The sequence below is a fragment of the Triturus cristatus genome, chromosome 7 (genome assembly GCF_964204655.1).
Source record: "Triturus cristatus chromosome 7, aTriCri1.1, whole genome shotgun sequence".
In the NCBI taxonomy this organism is placed as follows: domain Eukaryota; kingdom Metazoa; phylum Chordata; class Amphibia; order Caudata; family Salamandridae; genus Triturus; species Triturus cristatus.
In genome coordinates, this window is record NC_140590.1 from 507,626,213 (window position 1) to 507,653,258 (window position 27,046).

Below are 27,046 nucleotides of genomic sequence, written 5' to 3' on the forward strand. Positions count from 1 at the left end.
ATGCACAGACATTCCCTCCAGGAGACAGAAGATGCACAGACCCGCAGACCCTCCCTCCAGGAGACAGGACAGGCACAGACACTCCTGAAGGCAGGAGAGGCATAGACTCTCCTGCAGACAGGAGAGGCATAGAACCCTCCTCCAGAGTGACAAGACAGGCACAGACACTCCCTCCCAGAGACCGGAGAGGCACAGACCCTCCTGAAGATAGGAGAGGCACAGACCCTCCTGAAGATAGGAGAGGCACAGACCCTCCTGAAGACAGGAGAGGCACAGACCCTCCTGGAGACAGGAGAGAAAAAGGCCCTCCTGCAGACAGGAGAGGCACAGACCCTCCCTCCGGGAGAAAGGAAAGGCACAGACCCACCTGAAAACAGACGCGGCACATACCCTCCCTTTTGGGGACAGGAGTGGCACAAACCCTCCTGGAGACAGGAGAGGTACAGACTCTTCTGCAGACAGAAGATTCACAGACCCTCCCTCCCAGAGACAGGACAGGAACAGACACTCCTGGAGACAGGAGAGGCACAGACTCCCCTGCAGACAGGAGAGGCATAGAAACTTCCTCCAGGGAGACAAGACAGGCACATACACTCCCTCCCATAGACAAGAGAGGCACAGACCCTCCTGAAGACAGGAGAGGCACAGACCCTTCTGAAGACAGGAGAAGCACAGACCCTCCCACCTGGAGACAGGAGAGCCACAGACCCACAGACCCACCTGGAGACAGGAGAGGCACAGACCCACCTGGAGAAAGGAGAGGCACACACTCTCCTGGAGACAGCAGAATCACAGACCCTCCTTCCCGAAGACAGGAGAGGCACAGACCCTCATGAAGACAGGAGAGGCACAGACCCTCCTGGAGACAGGAGCGGCACAGACCATTCAGGAGACAGGACAGACACAGACACAGACCCCACTGGAGACAGGACAGGCACAGACCCTCATGACAAAAGGAGAGGCACAGACTCTCCTGCAGACAGGAGCTGAACAGATACTACCTCCCGGGGACAGGAGAAGCAGACGCCCCCCTCCTGGAGACAGGAAAGGCACAGACCCACCCCATGAGAAACAGGAGAGGCACAGACCCTCCTAAAGACAGGAGGGGCACAATCTCTCCTGAAGAAAGGAGATGCACATACCCTCCCTCATGGAGACAGGAGAGGCACAGACCCCCCTGAAGACATGACAGGCCCAGACCCTCATGCAAACAGGAGAGGCACAGACCCTATCTCCCGGAGACAAGGGAGACGCAGACCCTACTGAAGACAGGAGAGGCACAGACCCTCCCTCCTAGAGACAAGAGACTGCTGGAGATGTGGTTCACTTCAGATGCCTTCGAATGAGTAATGGGCAGGAGTTCTGGTGCGTGGGGGTCATGATGTCAAGCGGTTCGAAACTGCATCTCTTCCTGCATTCTATTTCAAGGGGCTCCTCCCGAATCGCGCACTCTTCCCACAAGCTTTTGTCAACTGTGTTTTTAAACACTCTCACAACGACAGGAACGTGCTACAAACACACTCACAAAAATATTAGCAATTATATTAATAAAAAACAGGCTCCCCCAAATTAGGGCGATAAAGGACCTCCCTCGCCCCTTCTGACTGCGCTGGTTATACAGCTGCCTGTATGTTTGAGTCTCAATGTCCACCAACTGAAGTACCTGCAACAAAGACCGTGTAGGTAGAACCATGTCTCTTTTACCTTTATTTCTCCCCACCCCAAGTCCCTTCCTGTGCGCGCCTATCTCTCACCTATCATCCACCAGGATTGCAACAAACACACACTCTGCCAACCTGTCATTCGCCCACGATGTAGCTAAACGCGCTTCAACGCCCCATATTGGAATCCGAAGTGCCACATGAATGCTACAATACACTACAGCAAGAGACCATGAAACCAGAGACTTGCCCAGGGTCACTCTGCGGTCCGGCGATGAGCTGGACTCAGAGCTCCGAAGCCAAGAACACTCACAGCTGACAATGTATCTGAATCACGCCCCGTACATAGCACATGGTGGGCAGCTCAGATCCCATGGAAGCCCATCCTGCCAAGGGGGGCGCAGGCTCAAATACCCCCGGCTGCATGCCAGCAGATGGCAGCATTAGCAGGCAAAAAACCAGTTACAAGACGGTCTCGGCGATTCTGATTCGGACTGCTCGTCACCTCTCATGCAAGCGCGCAGCCTAGGCAGAGTGATAGTAAAAACCGCAGCGCCGAATCAATACGAGGAGCGCAGCATAAACCCGGGGGTCACGGGTGCAAAGCGCCTTTTGATTGAACGGCTAGAGGCGTAGACAGGCACTGATTAAATATCCTAACAGCAGCCGTACAGCCAGCCCCTCCAATCATCGGCAGAAATACATTCCCAGGGTGAGGGGAATGGACTCAAGTGGATGTAGTCTCAGTTCTGGAGTGGTGATACCACGTGGTTTCTAATCCCGGCATCAATACACAGCCTAGATGATATGATCTTGGACAAGTAACTTTGTTTCCCACTGTCTTTTTCCCCTCATCTGCCCAATTTGAGAAGTTTTAGAAACAGATTGGACTTCGGCATCGCCCCTTCGCCAGTCTTCCACGGCACAGGCATGTTTTACTCCTCGGAGGAATACCACACCCAAGGTATTAAAGGATCATGGCGAGGAAGACGAGGATCACAAAAATGGATCGATTTGTGAAAGAAAAAACACAGAACAGGAAACAGGGTACCCAAGTGGCATGAATTCGCGCTGGGCTTTAAACGAAAGTTAAATGCAGGTGCTTGTTTTAGTAGCCGAATTCGAGGTTTGGATACAAAGAGATCCAAGTTTTGGATCCCAGCCACAAGACTTCACATTGTGTGACTCCAGGCACATCACATTTTCTCCCTATTCGCTGGTTCCCTTATTTTACAAGAAGTGGGAATGCCTAGGAGCAAATAAGAAACTCTGCTATTTGAGAAATGTCATTGATTCTCTAAACCGCTTACTAAGTCGTTCAATAGCCTGAAATAACGCGGCGTTGTACAATACATTGCATTTATTATCGTGTATCTTTTAGACATGGTTATGGTATGGGTGCAGGGCTCAATACGATATCTAGGGTATAGAAGCAATCATGAGATTCAATGTATGAATGAACTAATACATGCTATTGGTTGCAGAGCGCAGTATGTAGCCGATGGAAGTGAGGGGGCGTGGAAAGCCAGAGGAGACGAGCTGCCCATTGCACGCGTCCCTATCGTCTGACTTTTTAGATTCCTGGTTCCATGTATTTCCCCGCGCGTGTCAGTGCCCTGCCAGTGTGTGGGTGTCTGTAGAGAGCAGCAGTCCTGAAGGTAGCTGTCTCTTGTCTTCCACGGATAATTGGCAATTCCACCCACGCCCTAAAACAGGTCCTTATTGATGTTATGACAGATGTCGCCCGCATCAATTTTGGGTACACTGTATATGTACAGACTACTCCGCGGATAACACTGCGGATAACCATCGATGCTGCGGGTCCAGGTGCATCGGGGGCCAGAGCCCTCACGGGTCCACTGAACCAGTGGCCTAAAGCAAAGCATAATGATGGGGCTCCCTGCAGAATGTGCCGAGGAGCCCCCGAGACTCCCATATCTCACACATATGCGTTGACATTTGGCTGATGGGCCCCCTGAAGGGTCAGGGCTCTCCTGATGTTTTGGAGGCCCCTTTGCGCAAGGGGCAGCTAGGGGCTGTGTTACGCCCTGTACTTGAAGTATTTTGCAATTCAAACTACAGTCCGGAGAGGTGGTTACTTTCTTGCACTAGGGCTTATGACATACCGACTGCGTCACTGAACACTACAGCAAACATTACGTCAGGAACGTCAAGCAAGGCTTTCAGTGGAAAAAATGCAACGTTATCTATTGCGTCACGCAGTGTTTTTTATTTGCTTTTCGTTTCAAAAGCAGTCAGTGGGGCGTTCGGATAATTGATGACACATTAGCAGCTCCGATTGCGCCGCAGGTGCATAAGCAGTGTGAGAGTACAGTATGGCGTTGCAATGTCAATTAACCCCTTCCAACACAAGCACTGATAATTTAGGTTGCACCCTACAATACACATATCAGTGGAAGCTCATAAAAGGCATACCGCCCCTACCCCTCCACCAGAGGGCGCTTTAAATGTATGACAGACTAAGCACAAAAATATATGTGTATATGTATATTTACAAAGCACAGCTAAAGTGACTTCAGTTCGAACAGTTTGATTGGCCAGCTCGAGAGACAATGCACTGGCATGGGGCATGCCGTCTACAGGATGTTTGAAGAGACAAATACACAAAGGAAACAAGACGTTAGCAGAACCCACGTACGGGTGTAAAAGTACGTGATGTTGCAGAGTAGATACCTGGGTGCAACGTTAATGTTTGCTGACCCTTCACAGTAAGATGCTGGATGACATAGTCCCTTCATTCCACGCGACTGGGCTCCACGGCGTGATCGTCTGTCCCTGGTGACGTTGTCTAATCTGAATCCCAATTTCAATACTTCCTCTGAAAGTCTACCTTGGTTTCATTTCACGTTCTATAACCCAGGAGGTTTGTCGTGGTGCCCGGTCTTTCTAAAGGAACTAAAACTTTGCCGATCTTCTTGTTCTGCTTCCGTGTCCAGAGAGCACCGTGAGGTTGAGGGCTTCTGAGTCAGATCTCTTTATGGAGCTATCGTGCTGTTTACTTTATGGTTCCATCTGCCAAGGGACTGGCGTCATGCTACCTTCGAATTCTGTCTCACTACCGAGTTCTTAGGATATCAAGTTTGATGGAAGAGCAGCTAATCCGTGGCGAATTCTTTTTTTCGTGAATTAGTGTACATATATTCCTGCTGATCCATACATTCTGCAGTACAAGCACCACAGTGCAAAGACTGGATTAGCTAACTATGCATGGAATGAGGAAATGGAAGCGCCTCGGTCATGTTTTTGCCTTTAGGTTAATCTCCCAGTGGACTTGCCATTTTGTGGAACCATAAAATGGAGCGGTTATGTTTGTTATGTGTAATCAGGAGTTAAGTTTTTATTCTATGTCCAATTTCCCTATAAAATTAACATGTTCCATGCCTTCCAGTTCGTTCTCGGTTTAGAGCTGTTACCTTTTAGTCCCGCCTCCTTGTGCAACGTTCATGTGGTTAACCTTCCGGTCTCCCTATGGAACCCTCACGTTGATTACCTTCCAGGCCGTTCTGCTTATGAAAATGTCGCGCAATTTACTTTGAGGTGTGGAGGTGTCTCCATCGTTTGTCATTTGCCTCGTAGACCTTCCTCTTGTTTACTTCAAAGTCCTGAGTTTCGGGGGAGCTGCCCCATATTTTTCTTCCGTTTAACTTCCAGGTACAATGCCCCTTCTTCACTGCGCACTGCCTCCCTGTGGAGTTGTTACTTGAATCCACCAGGCCATGTCCCTCCATAGTATAGTCCCTTCTTTACCTCCATGCCCTGACCTCCTTTGTGAGCGGCCTTCTTTACTTTCAGGTCCCGTTGGTCAGACCCGGCACGTGCCCGAGCACAAAGGTTTCGGTGTACTGCTGGCTGCTGGTGGACATGGACCTGCCTGAGATGCGCTGGAAGCGATTCCTGAAGTACCCGCTGTTGCTCCAGGAGCGCTGCCGGTTCCGCAGGTACTCTTTGTAGTTCTTGGTCAGCAGCGTGTACAGGAAGGGGTTGATGCAGCTGTTGCTGTACGTCAGGCAGGTGGTGAGGTAGTTAATGTTCCTGGCTGCCGTGGCAGAGACAGGCAGCGACTCCTGGTACTGGGAGAGCAGCTGCCAGACCCAGAAGGGTAGGAAGCAGGCCCAGAAGACCAGGACAATGGTGAAGATGAGGTAGAGCACCTTCTGGTTGGGCAGCCGCTTGGTCTGCTTGAAGGATGCTGTCTGGGAGATCCAGTATGTCCTGGCCAGTCTGATGTACAGGTAGCCGATGACGACGCCGGGGCCCACAATGCTGGTGCAGAAGAGCACGGTCAGGTAGATCTTGTAGGACATCCTGCTCCAGGTGGGCAGGCAGATGCTCTTGTTGTCGCGCTTCACCAGCTGGATCATGATCAGCATGGGCAGCGTGATGAGCAGGGACAGCAGCCAGATGCCCACCGCGATAGCCTTCCGGTAGCTCTTGGAGCGCTTCACTGTGTCCAGGGGTTTCAGCACGGCAAAGTAGCGCTCGGTGCTCATGACCGTCAGGGTGAAGATGCTGGCGTGCATAGTGAGGAAGTCCAGGCTGAAGAGGACCCGGCAGCCCAGGTCCCCAAAGTACCACTCCTGGATGAAGTAGGTACCCACAATGAAGGGGATGGTGAGCAGGTACAACAGGTCGGCTAGCGCCAGGCTTATGATGTAAATGTACATGGAGGCCGCTGAACGCATGGAGTGGCACATCACCACCAGGGTGTACACGTTGCCCACCACCCCGATGGCGCACATGACCGACAAGAGCACCCCAATGGTGCAGGTGGCTGCCAAGTCCTCCGCAGACCCTGGAGGTGCCTCCCAGGTGAAATTAGTGCAGCAGTTGGCGCTGAGCCTGGGCGAGTGCTCTTCGAGGGTAGCAGTTGGCATCTCCGAGGTGGCCGAGTGCCTGCCCTGTGGCTGCTCATGGAAGGACATGTTCTTTCACTCATCCATCAATGCGCAGCGGGAATTCCTCTTGTTTACTTGACAGAAGCATCTCTGGAGAGGTCCTTCTTGACTGAAGAGCGGCGGGTCCCCACGGCGCACCTTCCCAGACTGTCCTGGTAAAAGTCACAGAAACACATAAAGAGATTAAAGCAAATAAATACTTAGCAGTGACGAGTCGCATTCAGAAATCACATGCCCTGGGGCTTTGGCAAAGCAGACAGCGGGGAAGGGCAATTTATCGCCGCAGGCTTCAGCTGCAGAACACAAGCGTCATAAGCAGTGCTGGAAAATCCCTTCAAATGCCCAAGCAGACGAAATCTGAAAGTTCAACGCACTACCCCTCCAGTGGCCGCTCCATGATGCACACCTTGTAAAACTGTCTGTAATAGGCAACTGAAGCGGGGACACACAGTGGAGGCACGCGCTCCAGCAAACAGTAACATTTGTTTACACACCAGTAGGACCAGACTGTGGATGTGAGAGCACCGGCTGTCGCGTGCCGCTTGACCAATGGAAAACACCCACTTACCACATGCCTTAAAAAACACAGTTTCAATCAGAGCTACATAAAATAATCGCCACCTCCGCCGCTAATATGAAGCGCGCAGATTCACAGGAGGGGAGCTTAGTGGTTGCATAATATTATTGTTTATCCCGTCTGCAGCACTGACAGGTAATCCATTTTCTTTTGCGTCTTTTAGCAATCGGTGTAATTATTAGCTAACTTACTGCTTACTCTTCGGCACATAAAGGATGAAAGGCTGTGTCAGCCCACCTGCGTTTGCACTTGTGTTCTTCATGTCATACATAGCTGCAAAGCGCATATTAACGCACACACACACACACATATTTATGTATATGCAGCCCCACTAACATACGCGCTCTGCGGAGCCATGGCGCCAACTACAACCACAGGCAGTAATTTATCTGGACTGAGCATGCCACTCTGAAACAAGTGCCACACAACCCGCTGACGCCCCCCCCCCCCCCCCCCCCACCCTTAAGCAGCGGTTGCCATAGCGTTAACAGGGCTGGGGCTCTGCAGACTGCGCGCTTACCTGGATTGTCCGCGGCTGCTCAGCCCTGCAGCTGAAGTTTAGTCCGGGGAGGGAGATCACTGAATGGAGAACAGCTCACGTGCAGAACTTTTTATGCCCGGCTGCCAAGCCTCCTTCCAGGAATGGGACGGAGCCAGCCGGACCCACAGAGCCCTTCCGAAAATTGAGCTACATGATGGGGTGCCTTTAAGACCTGGGTTCCACTCCCTTTCCGTCCCCTGTGCTCCAGCCGCGGCTATTTATGAGCTCCGGTGACGTTGAGCTGGTAGCAGATATTCAGGCGCTGCGGCAGCTCCAAGAACGCGCGCTCGGCACATAAGCAGCAGCACCAGACCTCCTGTCAAGGCGCGGAGCAGCCAAGTGCACAGTCAGATGCGAACGCAGCTCTTCACGTGGCTGTCAGAATCTCAGGGCAGGCATGCGGGAGCATAGCCATCCTTCCGACAGAGCTGCGCGTTCACAGGCAGCCAGCTTCTAAACTCAGCTCTGCCATTTGCATACAGCCAAGCCAGCGTCTTCAAACGTACGCACACTCTTAAGACCAGCAGTGACAACTGCAATCCAAATCTAAACTCAGCTCCGCTTAATGAGCGCAACCCCCATCGTAATGTAAAGCCAGCTAGATCCGCCTATAAATGCAAATTCTAAAACCTGCTTCTACAATTGGTGACGTCAAACCCACCTTTAACGAATACACGAATATTCTGAAGTCAGCTTCGAGAAATGCAGACCCTCTGCCCACTCACTCCCTGCAAAAGAAGCCATATTCCAAAATTAGCTTCTGCAAATGTAAGGCCAAAACCAGTTCCCACAAATGCAGATTATAAAACCAGATTCCACTAATGTAACCGCCAACACCAGCTTCTGCAGATGAAGATGCTAATATCACTTTTTATACAAATCCTAATATCACTTTTAACAAATGCATACACATTCTAAAATCAGTTTCTATAAATACAGATCCTAACAACACTCTTTGCAAAAGAAGCCATATTCTAAAACTAGCTTCTCCAAATGTAGAGGCCAAAGTAAGTTTCTACAAATGCAGAATATAAAACCAGCTTCGACAAATGCAGGCACCAAAACCAGCTTCTTCAAATGCAGATGCTAATACCACCATACGCAGATCCCAATACCACATTTGACAAATGTATACAGATTCTAAAACCAGCTTCTGTAATTACAGATCCCAACACCACAACACCACCCTCTGCAAATGAAGCCAGATTCTAATCCCAGCTCCTGCAAAGGCCGATCCCAAAGTCAGTTTCTACTACTGCAGTTCCAAAACCCACCTCCAACAAATGCAGACAGATTGTAAACCTAATTTCTACAAACACAGGCAGGTTTAAAATCAGCTTCCACAAGTGTAGTAGGCATCCACACTAGTTCATGAAATGTTACTCCAATGGACAACCAGTTTCTTTCAGTAAAGCCAGATTAAAAAACAGCTCTTTCAAGTAAAACCAGTCTAAAAAAAAACCTTCCTTGCAAGGTGGGTTGGGGGAAAGGGCAATTTATTTGTGCCATAGGAAAGCACCAGCAACAACCCTGCAGTGGGACCATCAAGAGGTTAGCCAAAGACTCATAAAAAATCTTTTTCTCACCATTCAGTTGCACAGGGCTGGCTCTAGACTTACTTTGAGAGAAGTCTGGGGGCCAGTGTCATGTTTCGAACACTCAATCAAGAACCGTGAGTAAAACAAATAAAACTAAAACACTAAGATCTAGTCCAAGTTCGTAAGCAGGCACTGGCAAAGCAAATGAGCTTCCATTAGTTGCCAGCCTGTTGGCCTTGCCAATGACGACATTTTTATAAATGTTTTTGTAAAACCTTCTTTGCAGAAACATCAAAATATGCTTGTGATTGCATACATCTGTGCCGGTACAGGTTTTTAACTTTTAATAATTTCAAAATAAACCAAAAGTTCGACCATATTGGAATGGATTGAAGGCCCAATTAAAATATGCCCTAGGCCTATGTATGAGCATGTGAGGGCAGCCATTTTGAAAAAGGTTGAAACCCTTTTGTAAAACATAGCCACCACGAGGACTATGTGGGGATTTATTTATTTATTTTTGAAGCTTGTAAAGCGCACAGCTACCTCCGGCGGAGTTGTCCCGGCGCTAAGATTACATGATTGTCCCCATAAAGAGTAACCAGAGTCATATCCCACAGAGGGACTAGGAGAATGCGAGAGTCTGACAATGCCAGGCCCTAACGCTTAGTGAACAACCAAGTCTTGAGTTTGCGTCGAAAGGCTGGCTCAGATTCGCAAAACCTGAGATCAAGGGGGAGGCTGTTCCAGAGCTTGGCGGCAGTGACGGTGAAAGATCTGCCGCCACTCCGAGAAAGTTTGAATCTTGGTACCATCAGAAGACGAAGGATGTTGGATCTTAGATGCCTAACTGAAACAGAGATTTTGAGACGCTTTCTCAGATAAAGCGGGGATTAGAGGAGCTACAAGCTAAAGCGAGGAACCAGAAGTAGTGTCTGGTTAGCTGCCAGTCCCTCAGAAACTTTAGAAATAAACAAAACGATGTATAAATATTAATATATTTAAAAACGCTAACACTAGCCCACAAGTCATGGCACTGAAAGAGGCTCCTGCCTCTGTGGTTGACGACATTGTGCTTGGGCAGAATGTAATCACTCACAGTAAAAGGAACCAATTACTCAAATGAGCTGACCCACTCACCATGCTGTGGGCTGTGGTGGACAGAAGCAACATGTGAACGACAGCTGAGCAGACCAATGCTTGAAGACGCTAAATGAAAGGCTCTCTTGGTAAGTATATTTTGTAAGTATTTTTTAGCAATAACAAAAGGTATTGGTTAACGCTAGACCCATGAAGAAAACATTGTTGCCTAAGTGACAGAAAAATGGAACAAAAACAATAAAGATGAACTAGAAAATGTTGAGTGCTATTCAGAAAAGTAACGGTGTAAAACTTCAAATGATTAAAATAAAACATTATGTATACACGACTTTATGTGGGCCGTATTCCTCTGGGTCTCAAACCCGGCAGTAATTACAAACGGACTTTGAATTGGCCTCCATCGGGCCTTCTTTTCATGCCCTTGACTGGAGAACAAAAACCCTGATCAATCTTCTATCAAAGAATGTAAAAAAAGTAAAGGTAATCCATGTCTTCAACTTAGATTCTAGTTATATTTCACACGTTTTACTTAATTATTTAATCCCCGAACTGTTTTAGCTATTTACAGGATGATGGGGTTCTGTATTGCTCTTTCTTTTAGTGCATACTTTGAACTGAGTCACTTCCAGGTGTTTATGACTGCCAGATCAAGAGACCTAAAGAAGAGACTGGAGGCAGCTCGAGTTTCTCACACTGCCTGTCAGTGGGTCAAAAAGGCATTCAGAATTCATGGCCATCCAATTCCTGGCCTCTCTGTTGAGTGCACGGAGCAATGGCCATGTATTCCAGATGCACCTGTTATTCTGTGTAAATGTATTTGAAAGAGGTACACAGTTGTCAAAATATTAACAAGGTGAAAGAAAAATAATTGTAGTGCTTAGGAGTGGTGAAGTGAAAGAGATGTGAGGAATTGCATTCAGGAGACAGAGAAAAGAGGGTGCAAAAGAGAAAAGAGATTACGTTTAAGATATGCAGACGGACAAGACGTTGAGCTATAAAGGCCACACTTGCCTAACATAGAGTGAACACACTGGGAGCGACAGAGACTCTCTTAAGACCGGGTCCACAACCCACAGTAATGTTTATTTCAGAGTCTTTCAATTTCAGAGTCCAAACATTTTCAAAATTATTTATTTGCAACAAAATCATTGTTGTTACTTATTTATCTTAAATGGCTAACAACCATTGACAAAGCCAATAGTCTTGTCTGGTTTTAGGAGTATGTCATTTGATGTTCTATATATCTGGATGCAATAACAGAAAGCTCAGATAGCAACTGAAGTAATGCTGGATGGCACTCTATGGGAATCGTAGAAATGTCATTTATATGTTTAAGCCACGCCCTTATTTGCATACTTCACTCTTCTTTTAGATACCCCCACAAACTTTTTGCATCCCACATAAAGCCCTGTATGCATACTCATTATAATAAAATGCTTGCAACATTAATAAATTCCTATATAGAGCTGGTATTACTAAGATGGTAATTCCTGACAGAAGAACAGGCTGCAGGTTACTAATCATGGCATGACACACATCAAAGGCACTCTCTGTGAAGTTAGTCGTAAACCACACGCTCCCAGAGGAGCAGAGAAGATTTAACAGAAGCCTCTAAGTGCTGCAAGCGTTCCATTTACAGCTTAGCAAAAGAGGTTCAAAGAAGCATTATTTACAAAAATGTCTTAAGGGCTTCATTTATACAGGTCCACGTTCTTAAGTTTTGACACATTCTGTAGGAAGCTGTCTCCCTATATAGTGTACTAAAAAGAAGTTTACTGAGCAGAGAATCCAACAGGTCCCCAATTGGCTTACAGAGGCTGAAGTAGATAATACTAACACTCTCTTTTGTGGTAGTGTGGGCGAGCAGTTAGGCTTATCAGAGGGTAGTGCTAAGCATTTGTTGTACTCACAGAGGCAATACATGAGGCGCACACTCAAATGATACATCTGAGACCAAATTAGAAAAATAACACTTCTTTTTATATATGTTTCAAAACCAAGATCTTCGTTCAAAGGTAAGCACTGTTTTCAGTAGCAATGCGTATAGGTAAGTTAAGCTTTTAAAGTTGTGCTTCTTTACTCACAATGCAATCCTGTGGAAGGAAAAGTCAGAGATGCATAACAATGGGTACAGTCAGTTTTGAGGGTTCACGTTCAGTGTTCGGAGTTGTAGTGGGCCAACGTCCAAAGTTCTACCAGCAGTTATTCGGGTACCGCTTGGGTTCTACCGGGAACAGTGTGCTGGTGAAGTTGGTAGCTGGTGCTATGGAGAAGGGGGGCGGGCACCCCAAAACAGGCTGCACAGCAGCCGCGGCCCTTGGAGGGAGTTCCAGTGGGGTGGTAAGGCGGGGCGGGGGAGGGGCAGGGTGGGGGGTTCTAAAACCGGAATATGGATAATTGCAGGTAAGTAAACAATTAAATAAATAAAACAAATTTCGTAGCGCGCGCTGCATCGCATTTTGCAATGCAGCGCGCGCTACGAAATTCGTTTTATTTATTTAATTGTTTACTTACCTGCAATTATCCATATTCCGGTTTTTAGAACTCCCCACCCTGCCCCTCCCCCACCCCGCCTTACCGTCCCACTGGAACTCCCTCCACGGGCCGCGGCTGCTGCACAGAGGGTCTTGGGGACAACTCAGAGAGCTCCCAGATGGGAGCTTGGGTCAAAAGCGGTTTTGGAGTAAGGGGTCACAGTTGGTTCATCAGGACCCAGGCTGGGAAGCTCAGGGCCAGAGTGGTTAGGTCGTCTTGGTTGGGTGCGCAAAGATGCTCATCGTGCTCAAGGACAACAGCTGGCAGGGGCAAAACCAAGGCAGCTGGGCCATTCACAAAGTGGGTCTCAGTGATGCTGATGTCCCTTGATGGCTGCTTGGTCCTGGTGCAGTTGGAATCCTATCAACAATGTTATGTTATGTTATGTTATGTTATATAAGCTTATAGAGCGCACTAATACCCGAAGGTGTCCTGGCGCTATAGCAGAGTGTCTGGAGGGGAGATGAACAAAACTCAAAACCAGGAAGACGTCAAGACCTAGCTGAGAACAGCCAGGTCTTCAAGCCTCTTCTAAAGGAGAGGAGATCAGAGGTGGATCTAAGAAACAGAGGCAGTTTATTCCAGGCATAGGAAGCCTTCCACACAAAGCTTTTACCACCCCAGTTGGCCTTTTTGGCCCTGGTGATGACCGCCAGTTTAGCATCCCTGGAGCAAAGAGCTCTCCCTGGGTAATACCACTGGAAACGTTCTCTGAGGTCCGGTGGTACCACTCCGTGTAAAGATTTGTGTGCTACACAGAGGGCTTTGAAAAGAACCCGATGTTTCATGGGAAGCCAGTGCAGGTCCCATAGACCTTTACTAATGGACACAAACTTGGGAGTATTAGTTAGCAATCTAGCTGCCGCATTCTGGGCCATCTGGAGTCTGCTAAGATGTTTTTGTGCACTGTGAGGTAAAGACCATTACAATAGTCCAGGTGGGACAAAGCTAGGGCAGACACAACTGACCTAAAACTATCAGTGGAAAGATAGGGTTTGATTTTCCTCAGAGTCCTGATGGTTAAAAAGCAGGTGGAAGTAACTCTGTTTACCTGATTCTCAAAAGAGAGCCTATTATCAACAATGACCCCCAGATCTTTTACTTTACTAGCAGGGGGGGGAGGGGGGCCCAGATCGCTAGGCCACCAGGCGGGAGACCAAAGGCAAGGTTTATTTCCAAACAAGATAACCTCCGTTTTGGCGGCGTTCAGTTTCAAGCAATTGTCAGCCATCCAACTAGTGATGGCAATCATACATTCTTGACAAGTAGAGGCTTTAATTGCTTCCATCCCTTTATTTAGGGAAATCACGAACTGGGTATCATCGGCATAGGATGTTAGCCTAAGGCCAAAAGATCGTATCAGAGGTGCAAGGGGTTTCACATAAACGTTAAAAAGCGTAGGGCTCAGCGAGGACCCCTGTGGAACTCCACAAGGAAGAATAAATGACTTGGAAGAGAAAGACCCCATATCCACATTTTGAGTTCTGTGGGTTAAAAAGGACTTCAGGAGGGCTAAGGCAGAGCCCTGTATCCCGGTCTGAGATAGGCGTTCCAATAGTATCTCATGGTGCACCGTATCAAAGGCCGCCGATAGGTCTAGCAAAATCAAGATGGCTGAGCCACCTTGGTCGACGGCTTCCCTGATCTCTTCCGTTGGTTTCAACAGGGCCCATTCGGTGCTGTGCCCAGCCCGAAACCCGTATTGTGAGTGGTCCAACCGGTTGTGAGTGTTAAGAAAAAGGCTGAGTTGGGTATTCATCTCCCTCTCCAAGATATTGGCCGGAAAAGGAAGACGGGAAATGGGCCTGTAGTTGATGGGATCCTTGTGGTCAAGATTGTTTTTTTTTAGGAGAGGTAGGATTGAGGCGGTTTTCCAGGACAGAGGGAAGTGTCCTGAGCCCAATATCTGGTTGAGTAAGGGAGTAAGGGTATTAGTAATGATATCCGGGGACAATTTGATTATTGAGGCAGGACAGGGATCTTTTGGGGAGCCGGATCCGCAGCCCAGCACCAGATTTGCCACCACCTGAGTAGACAGTGGCGTGAACTTGTCAAAGATGGACGTGAAGTTGGAGGGCATCAGATCCGAGCTAACCTCAGAGAGAAGTCTTGAGGGTTTATTAAAGGATGAAAAAATAACATCCACTTTGGACAGGAAGAATTGCGCTAGAGTGTTACAAAGCTCAGCACTACTGTGTACGGTGGGTTGGGGGGGGGAAATAAGAGTAGTGACAGTTTTAAAAAGTTCTTTTACAGAGGATTTGGCTTCATTGATTTTTTTTGAAAAGTAGGCCTTTTTTTCGGACAGCAGCCGGTTTTTATAATCTAGGAGGCGGGATTTATACCTCTCTTTATTGATGGAGAGATAACCGTTCCTCCAATACAGCTCCAGGCGTTTACATTCAGATTTCAGCTCTTGGAGAATCTGTGAGAACCAGGGGGCCGAGGGTGTCCTGCGCTTGGGAAAGCACCATTTAACAGGAGCAAGTTTGCGACAGGCCGAGTTAATCCAGTCATCATAGGCAACTACAGCCTCCTCTATGTTCGGGGATAAGTCGGTGACTGAGATAGTCAATGCTTTACTAAAATTGATAGGGTTAATATTTTTCCAGGCCCGGGTAGCTATTCCGTCCCTGTGATTTAAATGGACTTGTAGAGGAGCTGACTGAGAAATCTCGAAGAGAATGGCCGAATGGTCAGTCCAAGGTAAAGGCATGGTGCCCACAATTGACAGACATGGTGAGTTAGTGAAGACCCAATCCAGGGTATGACCGGCTCTGTGAGTGGGTCCAGATACCTGTTGCCGAAGATCAACGGCACTCATAATGTCAATCAATTGAGCCATATCTGGGTCCGATGGGTCATTCAGATGAAAATTAAAATCGCCTATAGCGGTGAAAGTTTTAGCGGGGTTGAGGCTTTTGTGGTAAATCACCGCCAGGCCCCCTCCTCTCCTTAGAGGGCGATCAAGGCTATAACTAAGAAATTCGGGGGGAGAGGCCTTGACCAAATCTGGTCCAGACGCCTTGTCTGTCGAGGATTCGGTGATAGAGGCCATCTTAACGTCCTGCTCTTCAATCAGGAAGGAGCATTCAAGGCTGTGCTTGACTAGGGATCGGGCGTTCACCAAAAGACATTTAAATGGTGATGCAATCCTAGGTGGGTTAGTTATCGTGCAGCCTGGTGAGAGATATTTAGTGGGTGCATCCAGAATTAGTGGAAGTGTGCCTAAGCAGCCTTCACAGTATGTGGGCAGGGAGTTGGATGGAGTAGAGGGAGAGAATCTAGGGTAAGGGGGGATGCCGGTGGCAGGATTAAGTTTCAAAAGCATATCCCTAGCGTAAGGTCTAAGGATTACGGTCGGGGAGACAAAGTTCCTCGCCCCGAGCCTGGCACGAGCGCGGACGGGCGCAGACGGGATTGCCTTGGGTGCGCCTTCGGCGCCCCGGCGGCGCGCCCGCTGCGCGCGTCTGCTGCGCGGTCGCGTCAGGGCGTTCTTAAATATCATCAGCAACTAGAACGCTGACCCAGCAATGGCCGCCGCTCACCGGGTCCGCCTGCGATCAGTGACGGCTGAGCCCAGCTTCAGCAGCAGGCCAAGGGGTAAGATCTTTAAAATGCAGTATATTTTTAAAAGAAACTGAATAAAATGAGGCCAAGGACACTGTGCAAAAATAGCAAGATAAGAAAATAAACAGTATGCGAATACCGTCACTTCAACACCAGCCACTGGCAACCAGCTCTCTGCTTCACACACGCACCTGGAGGGTATTGAACACAACCCTCCAGGCAAACACTGCTGCGCGGTCACGTCAGGGCATGCTTAAATATCATAAGCGACTAGAACGCTGACCCAGCAATGGCCACCGCTCACCGGGTCCACCTGCGATCAGTGACGGCTGAGCCCGGCTTCAGCAGCAGGCCAAGGGGTAAGATCTTTAAAATGCAGTATATTTTTAAAAGAAACTGAATAAAATGAGGCCAAGGACACTATGCAAAATAGCAAGATAAGAAAATAAACAGTATGCGAATACCGTCACTTCAACACCAGCCACTCGCAACCAGCGCTCTGCTTCACACACGCACCTGGAGGGTATTGAACACAACCCTCCAGGCAAACACTGCTGCGCGGTCGCGCCAGGGCGTGCTTAAATATCATCAGCGACTAGAACGCTGACCGAGCATTGGCCGCGGCTCACCGGGTCCGCCTGCGATCAGTGACGGCTGAGCCCCGCTTCAGCAGCAGGCCAAGGGGTAAAATCTTTAAAATGCAGTATATTTTTAAAAGAAACTGAATAAAATGAGGCCAAGGACACTGTGCAAAAATAGCAAGATAAGAAAATAAACAGTATGCGAATACCGTCACTTCAACACCAGCCACTCACAACCAGCGCTCTGCTTCACACACGCACCTGGAGGGTATTGAACACAACCCTCCAGGCAAACACTGCTGCGCGGTCGCGTCAGGGCGTGCTTAAATATCATCAGCAACTAGACCTTAGGGAGTAAATGGGCAGGTCGCCCCCACTCATTAATTTATTACAAAACAGGACCTGCACAAGAATGTATCAAGTGAAACACTTTCATTAGTACACCTTAAACATTCAAAACATCTTTGTTTCAAATTATCATAAGGCGGCCAACCTTTATGCCATCCAAAGATAGGGTCTGGTGTCACTCAAATTTTAAAAAACCTTCTTCATGTCTGTGTGTAAAGTGCCTCCCCCACTTTCCCTCTACCTGGAATGTGTAAGAAGGAAAGAAAAGACCATGTGCAAATAATATCTACTGAAAAAGGATGGCAGTGCCTCACAGAAGTAACACCATGGAGGATACGCAGACAGGTACTCGCCTGCTACCTCACGTTCTCATCATTAGCAACTGCCACCCAGAAAAAAAATCAAAAACCTCTTGCAAATAAACACCATGTAGTGCTGTGTGTGAACACTGAGCTATGATATGTGTGTCCGTGCTCAAAACAATGTCAACCCTTATAGGAGAAACGGGGTCTGATCAGAACCCTTGTCAATCCACGTTAAAACCGAGCAAAACAACACTAGCTATCTAATATTTCTTCCGTGCTGTGTGTTTGCTCACTTAAAAACCAACATGTTTCATTGCCTCAGAAAGCTTGCGGCAATTTCATCAGAGCTAGGTTCGACTGGCCACACTGCACCTCTTGTTTAGAACAATATACTTTTTTTCTGCACCTGAGGGAGACACAATTAACAACACACAATCAGCCATTTCCACCGCATTAATCCATATTTCTTTTGAAGAAATATTTCTTTTAAAAGAATGTGCTATTGAACTCTGGTGCCTGTAACAAAAACAAGAATATTTACCACGTGGTTGCTCGCCTTTTGCATACCTGTACCCCTCTAACAAGTGGGTATATGTTGTATGAGAGTGTACTCGTCCACTCTATTCCTGGTCGCCCAATGGCTGCGGGTATATAACTCTAAGGGGCGAAAACGTCCAATTAAAAACCATAACACAACGTGTGCATCAATGTCACTGAGCACACAATTTAACCACAACCATCTCTTCTGCTAGTTGGGTGTTGCTATAAATATCTCATCATACCTATCTTGATGAAATATTGTATATTGTATTGGCCATCACACCATTAAATCGTCGCTTGCTCAGCCTCACATTTATTTCCAAAGGTACTATTATCCTGACTACTGCGGTTGCCTTTTTTCCCCCTAGGGTTTGTTACCGTTACTTCTGTCTTTACGCAACCGGGAATAGCGCGTATAAACATAGCACTGTTCCCCTTCCCTGGGCCTATTAAAAAACACACTCAGTCCGTTTTCTTCGAGGAAAGTGCACGAAAGACCCAGCTTTCTCCCCTTCTCGATCATCCACTCACCTCTTCAGCCTGCAACTCCAGGTAACGTACTGCCTCACAATGCGGCCGAGTACCTTCGTTTTTTATGTGCGCCGCGCGATGCCTTCGCGCGTGCGCAGATGCTTATAAGCTTGTTATACTTTCAATTGAAGGACTCGGCGGCCATATTGTGTAGGTTATAATATACGCACCAGGTTGGATACCTATTCTCCCATTTACTGATAATTGCAGAAGTGAATTAAATTGAGACATTCAAATGGATGTTTAAAAACAATCTCAATCACATTATTGTTATGAATAAATTGCCAAACAATATTTATAGGAGAATGCCTGTATTCAAGGCAAAAGTGTATGTTCCTCTATCAACCGATTGTTCCATTAGCTATTAAGGGACTGTATCTATTCATATTCCCTGTTATCATTTATTAAAACAATCTATGGGCGTAAATACTAATGTGCTAGAGACATTTATTGTAAATTGGAAAGCGATACATCCTGTGTCTTTCCTATTCACCTATGTCACAATAGGGGATAGGCGTTAGAGCTCTATGCTAGTATCTGGAAACTAACGGGCCACTACCTTATGCCATTCAATGTAATCATTCAGCCCCTGTTGGTCCACCTTCTTCTGGTAGATCCAACGTGCTTCTTTCATGATCAATCTTGACTCCATATTGTATTGGTCACCCATCAACCTTTCCAGCACAACCCACCGCAGATCTTTCGGACTATGTTTAGCCGTGCGGAAATGTTGCACCAATTTCGTAGTCAATTTGCCTATTCGTATGGTGCTAAGGTGTTCCTGCACCCTGATCTTGACCTTGCGTGTGGTGAGACCAATGTAATGGAGTCCACAGGGGCATGTGAGTCTGTAGATGACATTGGAGGTGTTGCAGCTGCTAAACATGTTAAGATACCATGTCTTACCTCCCACCAAGGTGACACTTTTAGCTGGTGCAGTAAGCTCACATACTGTACACCCCCCGCATTGATAGTGTCCCGAAGGGATCCCTGTGTCTTTGATCTCCTGTTTAGGTCGTGAATGCACCAACCGATCTCGCAAATTGGTTGATCGCTTGAAGGCAAATCTGGGTTGAGGCATAGTCATGATGGGGGTGTTCAGCAGGTGCCAATGTTTCCTGATTACTTGTCTGATTTTCGTTGACAAGGGTCCAAAAGTGGTGACCACAGGGATACAGTCCCCTTTGATCTTAGATGTTCTGTCAAGCAATGCAGCTCGAGGAGTGTTCAAGGCTTTCTTTTTTGCTTGTTTAATGACCTTTCTGGGATATGCTCGCTCTTCCAGTTTGCGGGACAGGGCCACTGCTTGTTCCACATATACCTCAGTGGAGGAACAATTCCTGCGGTATCGCAAAAATTGACCTACAGGCAAATTGTCCCTAAGGGCCCTGGGATGATAAGACCTGTAATGTAAAAGCGAGTTCTTATCTGTGGGTTTTTGATGGACATTGGTGGTGAGTTTGTAATTCGCCACCTTAATGTCCAAGTCCAAGTATGTTGCTGTTGATCTATTTACAGTCCAAGTAAACTTGAGACATTCATCGAGATTATTCAACCAATTCAAGAACCTGTCGAGGTCGATTTCAGAGCCTGACCAGATGCACAGCACATCATCAATATATCTCTTCCAGAGGACAATATTCCCCTGGAAGAGATTGGTGGTTTGATTGATGTGATTTGCCTCGAACTGGCCCACATAGATACATGCTAGGCTGGGGGCAAAGGTAGCCCCCATTGAAGTCCCGGACACCTGCAAATACAGCTGGTCCTTATAAGCAAAGAAATTTTGTGTTAAGGCCAATTCTATGCATTGCAGGACAAAGGTTTGTGGGACATCATAGAACCATTCGCATTCCCCCAGGGCGCGAGCTGCTGCCACCAGTGTTGCTTCCTGGGGGATGCTGGTGTATAATGATTCTATGTCAATGGTGACTAGAAACTGATGTTCAGGATCATAAACGATGTCATCCAGAATTCTTAAAACATCTGTAGTGTCTTGTAAATAAGAGGGCTGCGTGATAACGCATTCCCTCAAGAAAAAATCAGAGTATTGAGATAAAGGTTCCAGTACTGACTGGATACCCGATACTATGGGGCAACCCGGTGGGGGCCTCTGCGCTCTTTGTATTTTTGGAATGATATAAAAGGCAGGTACCCTGGGTTTATCATTAATCAGGAAGTCTGCCCCTTAGGCCGTGAGCCATTTTTTCTCCTTTGCCTCTGTGACCATTTTGCTAATGGTCATCTGTAGATTTTTAGGGGGGTCTCTCATCAAAGGTCTATAATTATGACGAACATCTAGTAGTCTTGCTACCTCGGTTTCATAATCTGAGGTATTCATCACCACCACCGCCCCGCCCTTATCGGCCGGTTTGATGGTGATGGCACGATTCCGCTGAAGAGATTGTACAGCTTGCCAATCGGCCTGTGTCATGTTGCTACGACTAGGACCCTGCTGATTTTCTTCCAAGTTAGCAATGTCTTGTATTATCTTTTGCTCAAATACTTGGACTTCGGGGCCGATGGTATTAATGGGGGGGCATAAAAAACGAAGGTACTCTGCCGCATTGTGAGGCTGAACGTTACCTGGAGTTGCAGGCTGACGAAGTGAGTGGATGATCGAGAAGGGGAGAAAGCTGGGTCTTTTGTGCACTTTCCTCGAACAAAAAGGACTGAGTGTGTTTTTTAATAGGCCCAGGGAAGGGGAACAGCGCTATGTTTATACGCGCTATTCCCGGTTGCGTAAAGACAGAAGTAACGGTAACAAACCCTAGGGGGGAGAAAGGCAACCGCAGTAGTCAGGATAATAGTACCTTTGGAAATAAATGTGAGGCTGAGCAAGCGACGATTTAATGGTGTGATGGCCAATACAATATACAATATTTCATCAAGATAGGTATGACGAGATATTTATAGCAACACCCAACTAGCAGAAGAGATGGTTGTGGTTAAATTGTGTGCTCAGTGACATTGATGTACACATTGTGTTATGGTTTTTAATTGGACGTTTTCGCCCCTTTGAGTTATATACCCGCAGCCATTGGGCGACCAGGAAAAGAGTGGACGAGTATACACTCATACAACATATACCCACTTGTTAGAGGGGTACAGGTATGCAAAAGGCGAGCAACCACGTGGTAAATATTCTGGTTTTTGTTACAGGCACCAGAGTTCATTTGCACATTCTTTTAAAACAAATATTTCTTCAAAAGAAATATGGATTAATGCGGTGGAAATGGCTGATTGTGTGTTGTTGATTGTGTCTCCCTCAGGTGCAGACAAAAAGTATATTGTTCTAAACAAGAGGTGCAGTGTGGCCAGTCGACCCTAGCCCTGATGAAATTGCCGCAAGCTTTCTGAGTCAATGAAACATGTTGGTTTTTAAGTGAGAAAACACACAGCACGGAATAAATATTAGATAGCTAGTGTTGTTTTGCTCGGTTTTAACGTGGATTGACGAGGGTTCTGATCAGACCCCGTTTCTCCTATAAGTGTTGACATTGTTTTGAGCACGGAGACACATATCATAGCTCAGTGTTCACACACAGCACTACATGGTGTTTATTTGCAAGAGGTTTTTGATTTTTTTTCTGGGTGGCAGTTGCTAATGATGAGAACGTGAGGTAGCAGGCGAGTACCTGTCTGCGTATCCTCCCTGGTGTTACTTCTGTGAGGCACTGCCATCCTTTTTCAGTAGATATTATTTGCACATGGTCTTTTCTTTCCTTCTTACACATTCCAGGTAGAGGGAAAGTGGGGGAGATACTTTACACACAGACACGAAGAATGTTTTTTAAAATTTGAGTGACACCAGACCCTATCTTTGGACGGCATAAAGGTTGGCCGCCTTATGATAATTTGAAACAAAGATGTTTTGAATGTTTAAGGGCTACTGATGAAAGTTTTTCACTTGATACATTCTTGTGCAGTTGGAATCCTAACTGCACTCTCACTGTTGGTGTTTGGTGCAGGATGTCCGGTAACCCAGAGAGTGGTGCTGCCCGGCTCCGGTTGATCCAAGTGTCTTCACACTCGGTAGGGAGACCAAACTGGTCTTCCAGAGCATGAGAACCTTATTCTGGTCATCTGCCGTGTTGGTCGGGTTGAGGAGCTGCAATGTGGTGGACTGGACTCTGCTTGTTGGTGCCTGTGGACTGCAGGAGAGTAGCTCCTCTACTCCAAGGGAGACTGTAGGTGATTTTTGAAGTGCTGGCAGGCTGCCCAAAGCTTTGTAGTTCCCCAGCTCCCAGGACGAGTCACTCCATTGCAATTGTCGCAGCAGGGCTGAGGACGGTCAGGATTTAGCACCAAAAGTCCACAGTCCTGCTGCAGATCTCGCCAGGAAGTGACTCTTCTTCATCCTTCTTCTACTGACCCGTTGAATCTGAGTTCTTTGATTCAGGGGTGCCACCCAACTACTCAATTTAGGTGCATTTAAGGGGAGTGACAGGTAGTTTCTGATGGGCCTTTAGGGTGTCAACACTCTCAATATCACCACTTCCTATGGGAAGTAGGCATAGCACTGACCCTTGAATGTTTCTTCCGTCCAAAGCAGGATGGAGGAATCTGAAAAGTGAGGTCCACACCAGCTGGCCCGCCTAAAAAGTGGTGCGAGCTGAATGTGGGCACACCCTATAAATGTACAAATGTTCTCCCCAGTCTTGTTGCCAAAAGTGGGAGCAGGAGAGGGGGTGGGCATCCCCAATATCTGGCGAGGCCTGGGTCACATAACAAAGGCGGCAGGGCCTTTGAAATATCCCTCCCTGGAATGCACATTCAGCGGGGAGAAGGTGTGAACACCTCCACCCACAGCAGGCTTTGTTTCTGACCTCCGAGAGCAAAGGCACTTGTGTTAGGTCAGAAACCTGTCTATGGGGAATGGCTGGTCAAGACCAGTGAATCATTACACTAGTAGTCTGTAGGTTTTTAAGGGGCTTCTCTAAGATGCCCTCTGAATGCATTGCTTAATAAATCCTCCACTGGCATCAGTGTGGGTTTATCAAGCAAAGGTGTTTGGTACCAAACACCATGGGTACAGTGAAGCTATCATGGAGTTCATGAGCTCGTAATAACGAGTGTCCAGCCCATGTACTCGTCGTGCCTCCCTGTGCACTTGTAATATCTAAAGTTTTGCTTAGACATCACAGGGACACAACCACTCATTCAGATAGGCCTACACATGAGGTAGAGTGCACCCTGCATTAGGGCTGTAAGGCCTGCTGTAGGGGTGACTTAGCTATACCACATGCAGTGCTTTGCTGGCAGGGCATGAAGGGGTGTGTGCCATGTCTACTCTTCATTTTTCTCTGCAGCTAGACTCGAAGGCTGCAATGGCAGTTTGCATGAACTTGGTGAGGGGCCCCTTAGGGTGACACAATTCGAGCTGCAGCCATTAGGGACCCTCTTTAGTTCAAGGCCTTAGGTAACAGAGGTACCACTTACTAGCGACTTACAGATATCCTAAAGGGGTGCTAATTGTATAACAATGGTACAGTTTAGGGAAAGAACACTGGTACCGGGGACCTGGGTAGCAGGAACCCAGTACACTGTCACGGATACCAGGCAAAAAGTGGGAATGACCATGTCAAAAGGGGCCCTTTCATACACATTCCAGTTTAGACATAGTCCGTTATTGTTAAAAAGTAGGTGTGATGTCAGACATTCAGGGTCTTTCTATAAGGAAAGGCTACAGTGATTGCCAGGAACATCAAGTCTTGTATATTGACCAGTGTCTTCATTTTACTTATTTTAGATCTGAGTATCATCAAAATCTTCTCCGTCAGCAACTTGTGGCTTCTCAGGCTGCTATACGTCTCGAAAATCGTGCTAACTCAAGGCTGATTTAAAAATAAATAAATAAAAAACCTAGGTTTGTGATGAGTCCTCCCTCCATATTAAAACAACTTAATAAATATTTTGGGATTTAGGTTAGTTCTTCTTCAGTTTAACAAGTGTTTAACTAAGGCTTTCTACAGAATATTTGGTTTGATTGTCACGCCTTCTGTCCGCCACATAGTTTGCCATGATTTTTGCTACTTTTCTTGGTTTCCAAGCATCATGTTATAAAATCTTTACACTTTTTTTGTCTGTAAAAAAACTTAATAACAGTTTACATAAATTAGAGAGATTATTTAAATATCGAACTTTATGATATTCTTTAAAACTGAACGCATTTGGAAATAAAAAATATTTGGGAACTGTTACCAGTTTTATTTTTAACAAAGTTACAGGCCTTGAGTGCAGCATCTTGTTAAAAAAAATCCCAAATCTTTCTGTATTTTTGAGGATGTTTAAATAATTGCTAATATCACACCAACTGAGATAAATATCCCAAGTGAACTTTGATTTCTTTCTTTTTAAAAAAAAATATTAAGATAGAAACTGTAGGAGAGTAGGATCTGCTTCACATGGGTACCCCCACTTTTCGCTGGTGTTTCACTGTTTTTCGACTTTAGTCTGGCTGCGGCCCTGCTAATCAGGCCCACAGCCTAGCTGCTTCCTCTCTAAAATGGTTTCCATGTACATTAGGTACATACCTAATTGGAGTGCCTTATAAGCCCCTAGTATATGGTATACTATGTACCTAGGGCATAGGTACCTCAGAGGCCTACCTGGGGCTGAAGCATGTATTATGCCACCCCTGGGAAGCACTCCAAAATGGCACCACAGGTCTGCTACTGCAGCCTGGGTAGGGGTGTGCTTGCACCCCTTACAGTGGTATAGGCTACCTATATCCACATATATATACAGACACATATAAACCTATAAGTCACTCCTATGGAAGGCCTTGACAATCCTGAAGGCAGAGTGCTTGGTTTTGTGTGAGAGGGTGCCCAAGCATGAGCTGAGACCCTCTGCAGCTTTCGGAAATACTTCCTTATGGCTGTTCTGTGATACAGCCATACCATATACTCTTAAGGGCATTATAACCTCGCGGTAAATGCTAACTTTGGAATGGCTGCATCAAAACATGTTGTGATTGGTGTCAAACATCTTGGAATACTACCCCTCTGCCAGTTCTGGCGGCGGGGGTAGCATTCCACCCTTCTAGAGGGAAAGACATGTTCACACTAGTCAAGCCCGGTAGGACTTCCTTGAGCCCTGGCATCACAAAATGGATGCCTCTGCCACAGACACGGGTCTGGCCTCCTGCTACTGACGAAACTCTGGGAGGGGAGGCCTGGACAATAGTTTTCCTGTCAAAGGAAGGTGTAACCCCCTCCCCAGACAGGCAGATGTGTATTGGGGCTGGGCGGGAGCACTCTCTGGTGCTTTGAAGTCCTGCACTGGGGGCACACTTGGTGTCCCTGTGCATAGTCCAGTTCAAACTGGTTGCAGGTGCTACCTGCCCCTGCTCTGGTGCGAAACTGGACAAAGGAAATGGGTGTTACCACCCCTCTTTCCAAACCCTCCCATAGGTGGGTCCCTAGAGTATGTCCAACCCCCAAACTTAGTATAAGTATGGGAACCCAGTCCTTGCGACTTTAGAGTACCTTGAACAAAACTCTGCAACATAAATTCTGGACCTTCGACTTTCTATCCTGACTAAAAGACTGAAGAAATCACCCTTGGGGTCAAGGAGTGACTCCCCTGCTTGGCAGGCACCAAAGAAGCAACTGACCAGTCTGTAATTCTGAAGCTCCTGCTGGACGCCAAAGTTTCTGCATCCCCAGAGGTAGCTTTCTAGACTTCTCCAAGGCTACCCTGAATCCACAGCAAAGCTGAGGCCCATGGCTATCGTGGGTGACGTGGAACCGTGACCCCTGGACACCATGAACTTTTGCAGCAACACTGTCTTCTGGGACTTCCTCAAAGTTTTGCTTTGGGCTCCTATTAGCCCCAGCCTTGAGCACCTCCTGCACCAAAGATTGCTGGCCTCCACTCCACGAGTGACCCGTGGGCCAGTTTCAAGTGCGACCGCTCAAGGCTTCATCGCAATCACTAGCCCGGTAGCTAGCAGGTCCACACGAAGCTAACTCCTCTTCTTCTTGTGCTTTCCTGGTTTCTCCAGACATGCCCTGACTTACTGTCACTGGGTAAGTCCCTCAGACCTTGCTGGTCTGTACCGCAGTCCTTTCTCTGAATTCCAGTGACTTGCCATTGCCAAGGCTTGTTGGGTCCAATCTGGTCACCGATACTGCAATTCTCGACAGACTTTATGGGAGAGCTCGAATCTGGCTCGTGGTCTTCGTCGACACCTCCTGGACCTCATGGCTGAAGAGTCAAGACACCCCTCAACTCACCTGAAGCACCCGACATCTGTGGGCATTGGTCCATCCTGCCCTCGGTCACTGGCTAGTGA

At 47.3% G+C, this 27,046-nt stretch overlaps 1 protein-coding gene across 1 annotated transcript; it reads right to left on the reverse strand.

Annotated features, from left to right (window-relative positions):
• Positions 1 to 3,879: 3,879 nt before the first annotated feature.
• LOC146809989 (urotensin-2 receptor-like) lies at positions 3,880 to 8,121 on the reverse strand. Its single transcript, XM_085616869.1, has 2 exons — positions 7,675 to 8,121; positions 3,880 to 6,729 (listed from the first exon to the last, which is right to left on the reverse strand). The coding sequence occupies exon 2, from the start codon at positions 6,602 to 6,604 to the stop codon at positions 5,471 to 5,473; it is 1,134 nt and encodes a 377-aa protein (XP_085472995.1). The 5' UTR covers positions 6,605 to 6,729; positions 7,675 to 8,121; the 3' UTR covers positions 3,880 to 5,470.
• Between the last annotated feature and the right edge of the window lie 18,925 nt (positions 8,122 to 27,046).

What these genes read in the sequence shown, in the direction of transcription:
- LOC146809989 (XM_085616869.1), bottom strand. Translation starts at nt 6,604, where the DNA reads ATGTCCTTCCATGAGCAGCCACAGGGCAGGCACTCGGCCACCTCGGAG.